The sequence below is a fragment of the Oncorhynchus mykiss genome, chromosome 10 (assembly GCF_013265735.2).
Source record: "Oncorhynchus mykiss isolate Arlee chromosome 10, USDA_OmykA_1.1, whole genome shotgun sequence".
Taxonomy (NCBI): Eukaryota; Metazoa; Chordata; class Actinopteri; order Salmoniformes; family Salmonidae; genus Oncorhynchus; species Oncorhynchus mykiss.
Genome location: NC_048574.1, coordinates 28,907,109 through 28,919,256, shown reverse-complemented (window position 1 = coordinate 28,919,256; position 12,148 = coordinate 28,907,109). Strand labels below are relative to the sequence as shown.

The following is a 12,148-nucleotide window of genomic DNA, read 5'->3' as shown; positions in this document are numbered from 1 at the left end:
TGACTTTGACATTAGCATTGACTGTTGTTTTTCGAATTAACTAAATATGTCTAATTGTTACCTGATTAAATGAATCACGTAACAATTAACTCATTAGGATCTGGGGCACCACGAGAGCGAGTTCTATAAAGAGTTACCATCTCCCGAATCAAACTCTAAAAGATCTTTACCTATCACACCTATAAACAGTCAACTTATTATTCAAAACCTCGTATCATATCACCATTCTGAACAGTCCTCGCATCTTACCAGAACCTTACTTATGATTCAGTACCACACAAATTGGTTTAATTACTGTATTTATTTACCAGGTAATTAAATGTGAACACAGGATAAACATACACACTCTGCACCGGTTATTGACTGGAGACGTAATATGCTGAAAACAGGTCCCTAGCGGAATGACAACAACATGGGTTCTTGTTAAAGAAGAGATGGAGAGAGAGGGACAGAGACACTTGACATTGCCACATTCAGAAACTACTCTCAACTACAATAACCATATACTTTGCACACGAACCGCAGCCCTCTTTGAGCAAGAAATCATTAATGTATTTACTTGAAATGCCTGGGTTCGCCAGAGATTTCTCGGTGAACGGGGCAGTCTTGGAAAGGGTAATGGGCCATTTCGCGGCACGCTTGTAAGGCTCTGATTGTCCAAAATAGTTCCTAGTTAGTTCCTAGTTAATAGTTAATTTTCCTTCCATTCGCTCTTTAAGATACTTCTTTGAAGATAGACTTGCCAACCTTATCGATGATTCCCCAGTGGGGTGATGAGAGTAGAGTAATACGATGGTTTGAGGAGAGTAACAGGATGGTCCTACTTATATTTGCTTTGATGATACTTTACTTAGGACAGCTAATCAGCCGTACCAGTGATTGTCCGGGAGGTGATGTTATCATCTCCACCTCATGTTGAGATTCAAACTTCAAACCATTTTAAACGTGTAGCAGCCGCTTCATACATTTTCTGGTTCCTTCTGTTTTTTTCTTAACCCATTATTTATACATTTTGCTCAAAAAGGGCGGTTCCGGCAGGCTGGCACACTCCCTGACCTCACTCCGGGGCAGTGACTACTCACTGTGCCAAGTTATGGGGAAAAAATTATCTCTTATAACTTCTCAAATCACATCCTTCTCTTAACAAAAACACTTTCATCATGTTCCATATTACATGCACAACCCTTAGTATGGAAACTTCATCTGTGTAGTGGGTATACTTTCAAAGTTACAGTATTTCCTTTATTTCATTTTTAATGACATCACAAAATAACAAACATAATGACATTAGTGTTCTATAGATCGCCTCTGACCATTCCCCACGTTCTACGTTAGAAATATTGTTCCAGTGTTCGCTTTTGAGCGTGTTAGAGTTTCAGCGGGAAAAAGTATGTTGCGAATTTTGAGAGCACAGGCCTGGATCTTCTCCGTTCATTTACAATAGGACGTGAGTTGTTAATCCCCACTAGTTCTTTCAATCAGAGAGGGTCTGATTGAAGTCATTCATTGCCAACCTGATCTGACCTATTTGGATTCTCGTAGGACAGTCATGAAATCTGTCATAACTGTTATACCTTTGAGTTGAGTTTTGGAGGTGATTTGTAATCATTAAAACAAATTCTGTGACTGTAGTTCGGCTGAGGAAGTAGGCCCTGGTGGAAATGCAATAGGTTTAGCGCTTCCATCCACACTGCAATAAGACCCAGACATGTCAAACAGACCCCCATTTCAAAGTGTATATTTGTCAGAGTAATTGGGCGAACATAGTGTGCCGTTGCCGATGTTCAGGTCACAAAATTATTTCAGAAAGCCACAATCACACTAATCACTGGAGATAATAAACTCTACTGTTATCCAACCAATTAACTCTATGATCACTTGTCCGGTTAAAGTAGGATACATTTCATTTAATTTCTCACAGTTGACCACTATACAGATAATACTGTATGTATCAGATCATAATTAGCTATGATTAGGAGACGTTGTGAAGGACACAAAAGGGAAAACACACCGCAAAAATATGGCGTACATTTACATTGTAATCCCATGCAATTTCTTTCAATTGGAAAACCATATAATTTACACAATGGCATATTTGAACTCTGGTGATATGAACGAGGACGCATGAAAAGTCATTAACCTTTGATCTCAGCTGGAGATGTTGATGGTGGTGCATGCCACCAGAGGAAGGGAGGGAACAGAGAGAGAGGGGGGGGGGGGGGGAGGGAGTCACCTCATCATATTCTCGGTGCATGCAAATGACCCCTTATCTTCCTCTTTTACGGGTGATAATCAGCGGGGGGAGGGGGACTCTCTGTGATCCTGAGTTGACACCAAGGATACTGTTGCTGTAATGTTATGTCTTATAATCGGTTTATTTTCCCTCCAGCAGCATCTGAGACACACAACACAGCCCAACCCTGAATACAGATAGATGGAAAGGCTGAGGCTCACACGCTTTTCAAAGAGGAAGAGCACTTTGGGCTAAGATTAATGGGAATTATTGTTTGGATTTCCAAACCAATAAATACTTTTTTAAATTCCTTTATTGTGATTCTAATCAATGATTGAACAGTTGTTGTTTGACTCTTTTCTGATCACAACATGACAACAACACATGACATGATGACAATATTTTGTCCTTCATCTTTACAGTGAAGATAGTAAGCTGTTTCTCATCCTGCTATACTGATGTCAAACTCCAAATAAAGTTTGGTCCTGTTGTGTTGATCACCTCTGAGAGGACATGGTGTACCATCACAGTGTTATTCTGCTCATTTATGTTTTAGCAGACACAATTAGCACTATGTTTACTCTCTAAGAGTGTACATTATGTCCATATGCCCGCTCCCTGGTTGGTCAATATTTCCAATTACATACTGAGATAGTGACCATCTCCTTGATTTTAAACATAATAAAATAAGTATACATGCTGTAGAGTCCTATACCCCACTCTGGATATGTAGCCTATTTTGAATTAGCTGGATATGTAGCCTATTTTGAATTAGCTGGATATGTAGCCTATTTTGAATTAGCTGGATATGTAGCCTATTTTGAATTAGCTGGATATGTACAGTGCCTTGCGAAAGTATTCGGCCCCCTTGAACTTTGCGACCTTTTGCCACATTTCAGGCTTCAAACATAAAGATATAAAACTGTATTTTTTTGTGAAGAATCAACAACAAGTGGGACACAATCATGAAGTGGAACGACATTTATTGGATATTTCAAACTTTTTTAACAAATCAAAAACTGAAAAATTGAGCGTGCAAAATGATTCAGCCCCCTTAACTTAATACTTTGTAGCGCCACCTTTTGCTGCGATTACAGCTGTAAGTCGCTTGGGGTATGTCTCTATCAGTTTTGCACATCGAGAGACTGACATTTTTTCCCATTCCTCCTTGCAAAACAGCTCGAGCTCAGTGAGGTTGGATGGAGAGCATTTGTGAACAGCAGTTTTCAGTTCTTTCCACAGATTCTCGATTGGATTCAGGTCTGGACTTTGACTTGGCCATTCTAACACCTGGATATGTTTATTTTTGAACCATTCCATTGTAGATTTTGCTTTATGTTTTGGATCACTGTCTTGTTGGAAGACAAATCTCCGTCCCAGTCTCAGGTCTTTTGCAGACTCCATCAGGTTTTCTTCCAGAATGGTCCTGTATTTGGCTCCATCCATCTTCCCATCAATTTTAACCATCTTCCCTGTCCCTGTTGAAGAAAAGCAGGCCCAAACCATGATGCTGCCACCACCATGTTTGACAGTGGGGATGGTGTCCAGCTGTGTTGCTTTTACGCCAAACATAACGTTTTGCATTGTTGCCAAAAAGTTCAATTTTGGTTTCATCTGACCAGAGCACCTTCTTCCACATGTTTGGTGTGTCTCCCAGGTGGCTTGTGGCAAACTTTAAACAACACTTTTTATGGATATCTTTAAGAAATGGCTTTCTTCTTGCCACTCTTCCAGTCTCCCACCTCAGCTGTAGATCTCTGCAGTTCATCCAGAGTGATCATGGGCCTCTTGGCTGCATCTCTGATCAGTCTTCTCCTTGTATGAGCTGAAAGTTTAGAGGGACGGCCAGGTCTTGGTAGATTTGCAGTGGTCTGATACTCCTTCCATTTCAATATTATCGCTTGCACAGTGCTCCTTGGGATGTTTAAAGCTTGGGAAATCTTTTTGTATCCAAATCCGGCTTTAAACTTCTTCACAACAGTATCTCGGACCTGCCTGGTGTGTTCCTTGTTCTTCATGATGCACTCTGTGCTTTTAACGGACCTCTGAGACTGTCACAGTGCAGGTGCATTTATACGGAGACTTGATTACACACAGGTGGATTGTATTTATCATCATTATTCATTTAGGTCAACATTGGATCATTCAGAGATCCTCACTGAACTTCTGGAGAGAGTTTGCTGCACTGAAAGTAAAGGGGCTGAATAATTTTGCACGCCCAATTTTTCAGTTTTTGATTTGTTAAAAAAGTTTGAAATATCCAATAAATGTCGTTCCACTTCATGATTGTGTCCCACTTGTTGTTGATTCTTCACAAAAAAATACAGTTTTATATCTTTATGTTTGAAGCCTGAGATGTGGCAAAAGGTCGCAAAGTTCAAGGGGGCCGAATACTTTCGCAAGGCACTGTAGCCTATTTAGAATTAGCTGGATATGTAGCCTATTTTGAATTTCTGCCTAGATTCAGACTGCTTGAATATTATAAGCATTTGATGATTTCCCAGTGTGGACAACATTGCACACCTGTCAAATCAAATCAAATCAAATCGTATTGGTCACATACACATGGTTATCAGATGTTAATACGAGTGTAGCGAAATGCTTGTGCTTCTAGTTCCGACAGTGCAGTAATATATAACAAGTAATCTAACAATTTCAAAACAACTACCTTATACACACACAATTTTAAATGGATGAATAAGAATGTGTACATATAAATATGTGGATGAGCGATGGCCGTGCGGCATAGGCAAGATGCAGTAAATGGTATAGAGTACAGTATATACATATTAGCTGAGTAATCTAGGGTATGTAAACATCATATAAAGTAGCATTGTTTAAAGTGACTAGTGATACATTTATTACATCCAATTATTAATTATTAAAGTGGCTAGAGATTTGACTCTGTAGCCACTCAATGTTAGTGATGGCTGTTTAACAGCCATCACTGGCCTTGAGATAGAAGCTGTTTTTCAGTCTCTCGGGCCCAGCTTTGATGCACCTGTACTGACCTCGCCTTCTGGATCGTAACGGGGTGAACAGGCGGTGGATTGGGTGGTTGTTGTCTTTGATGATCTTTTTGGCCTTCCTGTGACATCGGGTGCTGTAGGTGTCCTGGAGGGCAGGTAGCTTGCCCCCAGTGATGCGTTGTGCAGACCTCACCACCCTCTGGAGAGCCTTACAATTGTGGGCAGAGCAGTTGCCATACCAGGCTGTGATACAGTCCCACAGGATGCTCTCGATTGTGCATCTGTAAAAGTTTGTGAGTGGTTTCGGTGAGCCAAATTCGGTCAGCCTCCTGAGGTTGAAGAGGCGCTGTTGCTCCTTCTTCACCACGCTGTCTGAGTATGTGGACCATTTCAGTTTGTCCGTGATGTGTACGCCGAGGAACTTGAAACTTTCCACCTTCCCCACTGCTGTCCCGTCGATGTGGATATGGGGCTGCTCCCTCTGCTGTTTCCTGAAGTCCATGATCATCTCCTTTGTTTTGTTGACATTGAGTGTGAGGTTATTTTCCTGACACCACACTCCAAGGGCCCTTACCTCCTCCCTGTAGGCCGTCTTGTCGTTGTTGGTAATCAAGCCAACCACTGTAGTGTCGTCTACTTGATGATTGAGTTGGAAGCGTGCATGGTCACGCAGTCATGGGTGAACAGGGTGTACAGGAGAGGGCTCAGAACGCACCCATGTGGGGTCCCAGTGTTGAGGATCAGCGGGGTGGAGATGGTGTTTCTGTCGGTGGCCATTATGTGATTATAGTTATAACCCAGGCCCCTTTGTTGCCTTTTCATGTCCTCATTTTCCAAATGTGAACAAATGAAATGGCAGTAATATACTACAATATAATAATATGATATTTAATATCATAATACAATTCTAAAAAACAGTCAAGTAATATCACAGCAATACATAATGGAAATCTGATATGATTCAAGATCTTTCATCTAGAATTCATCCTCCACTACAACATTTGAATGTCTGTGTGAAGGCAAAGCAAACCCATTTGATATTAATAAAGATGACAGCTAGTTATTTGAATATAAATTCTGCTTGTTGTTTGTTGGTCATGTGATCGATACTTAATTTCCTTTGTTGGGCGGCGGCTGAGGCTGGCAGTGGCCAGAGAAGACAGAGAGAGGGAAATTAACTGGAAGCTCTGCTACTGCAGTCACAGCCACAACCTCTTATCCCAGATCATTGTCTAGTGTCTCCCTGTCTCCGTTCCACACTCTGGTTCATATCTCCTATCACTGACAGAGTGATAACAACACTCCCCCAACAGATAGACATGGATAGCATATTCTTACACAATGGAGGCCCTATGTATGAACCACTGATACATATGGCAGCAAGCAGAAATAATTTTGGGAAATCTCAATTTACCTTTCACTTTTAGTGTGTTTTAGTCACTTGATGTGTGTTGTAGTCACTTGCTGCAGCAATGAACGGGGTGGACAGGATGACAGAAAGGATACACGATCAGTTGGATAACGAAGCAAACTATCTTCCTTTATGTGTAATCAGTGAACGCATTACCATGTTGATTTCAATCTCCATTGGTACACTCCACATTAGCATTCCAGAATAATTTCATACACTCTCACAGCTGTAATATGCTGACTGTGCAAGCGGCAGGACTTACGGTTTCTCATTTTACTGAATAAAATATCCACTTTTCAGTATGTTCAGACTACATAATAGGGCAACAATATGTGAATATACGGATATACTAATCACAATATTTCACATTGTTTGTCTGCATGATTTAAATCTAATATTAATTTGAATGAGGAAAATTCCACTTGACCAATAGTTATTGCTCTAGTATCCTCTATTGCCGCGGGTGCCAATAACGTCTATAGGGCCATCAACTGGTCTGGTGCAGCCATCTAAGGTTGCAATGACTTTATATTCACACAGCTTCTAAGGATATATACACTGAGTGTAAAAAATATTAGAAACACACAAGGTGTCAAAAGCGTTCCACCGGGATGCTGGCCCATGTTGACTCCAATGCTTCCCACAGTTGTGTCAAGTTGGCTGGATGTCCTATGGGTGGTGGACCATTATTGATACACACAGGAAACTGTTGAGCATGGTTGCAGTTCTTGATACACTCAAACCAGTGCGCCTGACACTTATTACCATACCCCGTTCAAAGGCACTTAAATCTTTTGTCTTGCCCATTCACACCAAATGGCACACATACACAATCCATGTCTCAAGGCTTATAAGTATTTATTTAACCTGTCTCCTCCCCTTCATCTACACTGATTGCAGTGGATTTAACAGGTGACATATATAAGGGATCATAGCTTTCACATGGATTCACATGGTCAGTCTATGTCATGGAAAGAGCAGGCGTTCCTAATGTTTTGTACACTCTGTGAATACACTCCGATCCGAGGCGAGATAAACTATTCATCATGTTTTGTGTTTTGGTAAGAGCTCGGAGTGATGTCATGCACCCAAAAAGCCTCAACCAATCAACCAAAGGATATTAATGGCCATGTTCGAGAGGATCAAAACCGTAATATATCATGGGTAAATTGTTACTGACAGATCTACAAATAATAATGAGTAGTTATTTATGATGCAAGGTTCTTTGTAGATCAGTCAGTTGGCATTCACCTGCACTGTCGGCTGCAGTGTCAGCTGCAATGTCGAACAAGCCCTCCGGGTATCCTACAAAAGGACATTTTCGCGACCAGATATGTGATAACCCAGCATCTCCCAAAAACAGATGTCCTGACACTGTATGCCAATGACAAATTTAACATGGTTCATCATGGTAATGTCTTTGATGAACCTAAAACATAAAAATGTGATAGGCCACTGTGAAGTGGATTTACAAAGTTTTTAAATGGACACGTAAAATCGGATTTTCTGATTGATCAATAACTCAGCCATCACTTAACAAATCCCTTAGCTTTTCTCTATCTAAGTTAACAGATCTACCATGGGCCTACATACATATGGGCATACATTTGGTGTTATTTGGAGGCGGATATGAGGGTTTAAGTGAGACTGCTTATAACTGAGGCACCTATAGGCCAATCAGTACCATTCCTTTTGACCAAGTCAATCATGGCCTGTAGTTTCTGTGTGCCAAATTAGAAAAACTATTACCAATCTACGCTTGACTTATTAATAACAATAGCTTCGCTGTGAACCCCTAATAAATCATCTCTACCCCATGGCTATGGTTCTTATGATTTCTCCTGGGTATTCAGTCATTCATTGATGGAATTGTCTCTTCTCTCGCTTCCAGCCTGGAGTCTCCCACTCGGTCTCTGTACATGGAGGCCCCTAAAGGAATTCAGATCCTAGCAGAGGCAGGGGACATCCAGGCCACATGTAGAAGTGACCTACGCCTAGAGTCCAAAGACGGAGAGGTAGGGGGCCCATTCTCTCAACTTTTATCTTTGCATATTTTCTTACTCCTCTGTTAAAGTAGTCATTGATCTAAAGGATTTCACTCCATAGCGTTTATTTTCAAGTTATGTCAGATTAGTTAATCACTGATCTCATGAAGGAAGGAAGTCAGAAAGGAAGGAAGGCTGCATTAAGAGTTCTTAAACTGTGTATACTCTACATCTGTATATCTGTCTGTCGATGTTATGATCTGAAGTGAATGTTGATGAGGGTAAAACTTCACTTGTTCGATCGTTGCCCTTGGGTTATTTTTCCAAAGTTTTATCAGACAATTTAACAGAATCATGGGACTATTTGATTTAACACATGAACAGAGGCCCCTCTCAATTTTATCGACTTGATGTGGCTTATATCAAACATTTAGTGCTTTGCCATCTTCCTCATGTAACTGCACCCCTGCTCTCACACTCCATTTGAGTTGCCTTCCAACTGTCCATTTGTCACCTGCCTGACTCGTGGACAGACACTTCACAAGACACCTCTCGCTCTCTAGGAGCCCCTTGGCACTTCCAACCGCAATTAGTGGTGAGGTTTACCTATTAGAGACCTGCTGATACCCGGCCCCCGGCCTCTCTCTCACTGCAGAGATTATCTCAATAGCAGATGTGTGGAGAAGTCAGCTGAGACTCCCTACTTAAAAGTGTTACAGGTCATTTGATAGGAATGCTTCCCTGAGGCGCCTGGAAATGACTCTTTTTACCTTTTATATTAAGAGCAGATCCTCTCCCGGCTAAGGAAATACAACCCCTTAAAAGTCCCGGGAGGGCGAGGGGGAGAGGAGGTTAGAGAGATGGGAATTAGACTGACTGTCTGGTTTGGTGGAATGGTAAAGTTGGGCGAGAGAGAAGTACTGTACCAATTCAAATGATAATACCGGAGTAAAGTGAGAAGTTATTGCTGGAATTGATTGGTAGCTTGAACGCTGGGTATGGATTTGTCCATCTTAAATCATAAAGGAGTAAATAATTCAGCATACAGAGATGAGTTGGGTGTGTGGCCGTTAAGAGGTTAATGCCATAAACGGCTTTGTCTGTCGATAGCCACTTCTCTTTAGCCCAGAGAAGAACGGCAGAGGTGCTAGAACAGGTAATACAAACAGATCTACAGTATATTGTCCACAGTGCTTTGAGTGATTTATCATCTCTCATTGTGATTGTCTTGAAGTTAGGTAGAGGCTATACATGGGTAGTCACACAGTTCTCTCTCTCTACTCTCTCTCACTCACTCACTCACCCACCTATCCAACTATATATGCGGTAAAGGAGTCAATGGAACGTGGATGTTTAATTGACCAGATTGGCGCACATTCAACAAACCTGATCTAACAAAGTGGATATTTGTCAAGTCTGTCATGATTTATGTGTTGTAACAGACCCACAATGTGGTTACTTAAGTTCAATGTGGAAATATTTGTCTGTTTTTGCTGCGTAATATGTAATAATATAATCAAGTTTAGAAAGGGTGGGGCGGGGGACACAGCTATATCGGTCTGCTAATACAGGACTAGTAAAGGCGCAGTGCACTCCTTTTTTCAATTATTCAATTATTTTTATTTGACTACATCCCGTTTTTACAAGATGGTTATAATTGCTCACATACAGAAATCGGTGGTTGTAGTCAAAGTAGTTTTGAACTGCAATGCTGTTGATTGGTAACGATGACATGGTTTTTACCTCAACATAGTGTGAAATACGTATAAATAATAGCCTAAATGTAGGGTAATTTTGTTTGGGGGCAATGAGGAGACTCAGGATCTTTCCCCCACAGCCCTTTCCCCCATGTGTTTCCATGGCGATTCCAGTGTTTTGGTCTAGTTCGATTGACCTCTTTACCACATCTATATATAAATAAATAACATGACTCTGTCCTCATTTAACCCGTTGTCTCCCTGTGGTTAGATCACTCTGGACGCGCGGAGGATCAGGCTGCTGCGTCTGCCTGAGGGCAAGGCCTCTCCCTCGGGGACCACTACCAGACAGACTGTCTATGAGGTGTGTGTCTGTCCCAACGGGAAACTCTTCCTATCACAGGCCGGGACAGGCTCCACCTGCCAGATCAGCAACAATGTCTGCCTCTAGAACACACACATGCACACACTAACACTGAAACACACACACACACACACACACACACTAACACTGAAACACACACACACACACACACACACACACACACACACACACACACACACACACACACACACACATGCAGAACATATCAAAACACGCACTCACTGAAACATACATACATACATGTATACATGCATACATGCATACATGCAAACATACATACATACATACAGTGGGGAGAACAAGTATTTGATACACTGCCGATTTTGCAGGTTTTCCTACTTACAAAGCATGTAGAGGTCTGTATTTTTTATCATAGGTACACCTCAACTGTGAGAGACGGAATCTAAAACAAAAATCCAGAAAATCACATTGTATGATTTTTAAGTAATTCATTTGCATTTTATTGCATGACATAAGTATTTAATACATCAGAAAAGCAGAACTTAATATTTGGTACAGAAACCTTTGTTTGCAATTACAGAGATCATACGTTTCCTGTTGTTCTTGACCAGGTTTGCACACACTGCAGCAGGGATTTTGGCCCAATCCTCCATACAGACCTTCTCCAGATCCTTCAGGTTTCGGGGCTGTTGCTGGACAAGACGGACTTTCAGCTCCCTCCAAAGATGCTCTATTGGGTTCAGGTCTGGAGACTGGCTAGGCCACTCCAGGACCTTGAGATGCTTCTTACGGAGCCACTCCTTAGTTGCCCCGGCTGTGTGTTTCGGGTCGTTGTCATGCTGGAAGACCCAGCCACAACCCATCTTCAATGCTCTTACTGAGGGAAGGAGGTTGTTGGCCAAGATCTCGCGATACATGGCCCCATCCATCCTCCCCTCAATACGGTGCAGTCGTCCTGTCCCCTTTGCAGAAAAGCATCCCCAAAGAATGATGTTTCCACCTCCATGCTTCACGGTTGGGATGGTGTTCTTGGGGTTGTACTCATCCTTCTTCCTCCTCCTAACATAGCAAATGGAGTTTAGACCAAAAAGCTCTATTTTTGTCTCATCAGACCACCTGACCTTCTCCCATTCCTCTTCTGGATCATCCAGATGGTCATTGGCAAACTTCAGACGGGCCTGGTCATGCGCTGGCTTGAGCAGGGGGACCTTGCGTGTGCTGCAGGATTTTAATCCATGACAGCGTAGTGTGTTACTAATGGTTTTCTTTGAGATTGTGGTCCCAGCTCTCTTCAGGTCATTGACAAGGTCCTGCCGTGTAGTTCTGGCCTGATCCCTCACCTTCCTCATGATCATTGATGCCCCACGAGGTGAGATCTTGCATGGAGCCCCAGACCAAGGGTGATTGACCGTCATCTTGAACTTCTTCCATTTTCTAATAACTGCGCCAACAATTGTTGCCTTCTCACCAAGCTGCTTGCCTATTGTCCTGTAGCCCATCCCAGCCT

General features: G+C 41.9%; 1 protein-coding gene across 2 annotated transcripts in view; it reads left to right on the top strand.

Annotated features, from left to right (window-relative positions):
- LOC110533613 (delta-sarcoglycan) overlaps positions 1 to 10,866 on the top strand; it is a 258,410-nt gene extending 247,544 nt beyond the window's left edge. For both annotated transcript variants that reach the window (XM_021618007.2, XM_021618006.2), the window contains exons 7-8: positions 8,505 to 8,628; positions 10,567 to 10,866. In XM_021618007.2, coding sequence (XP_021473682.1) covers positions 8,505 to 8,628; positions 10,567 to 10,746 — 304 coding nt within the window. In that variant the 3' untranslated portion in view covers positions 10,747 to 10,866. The remainder of the gene's footprint in view (positions 1 to 8,504; positions 8,629 to 10,566) is intronic.
- Positions 10,867 to 12,148: the final 1,282 nt, after the last annotated feature.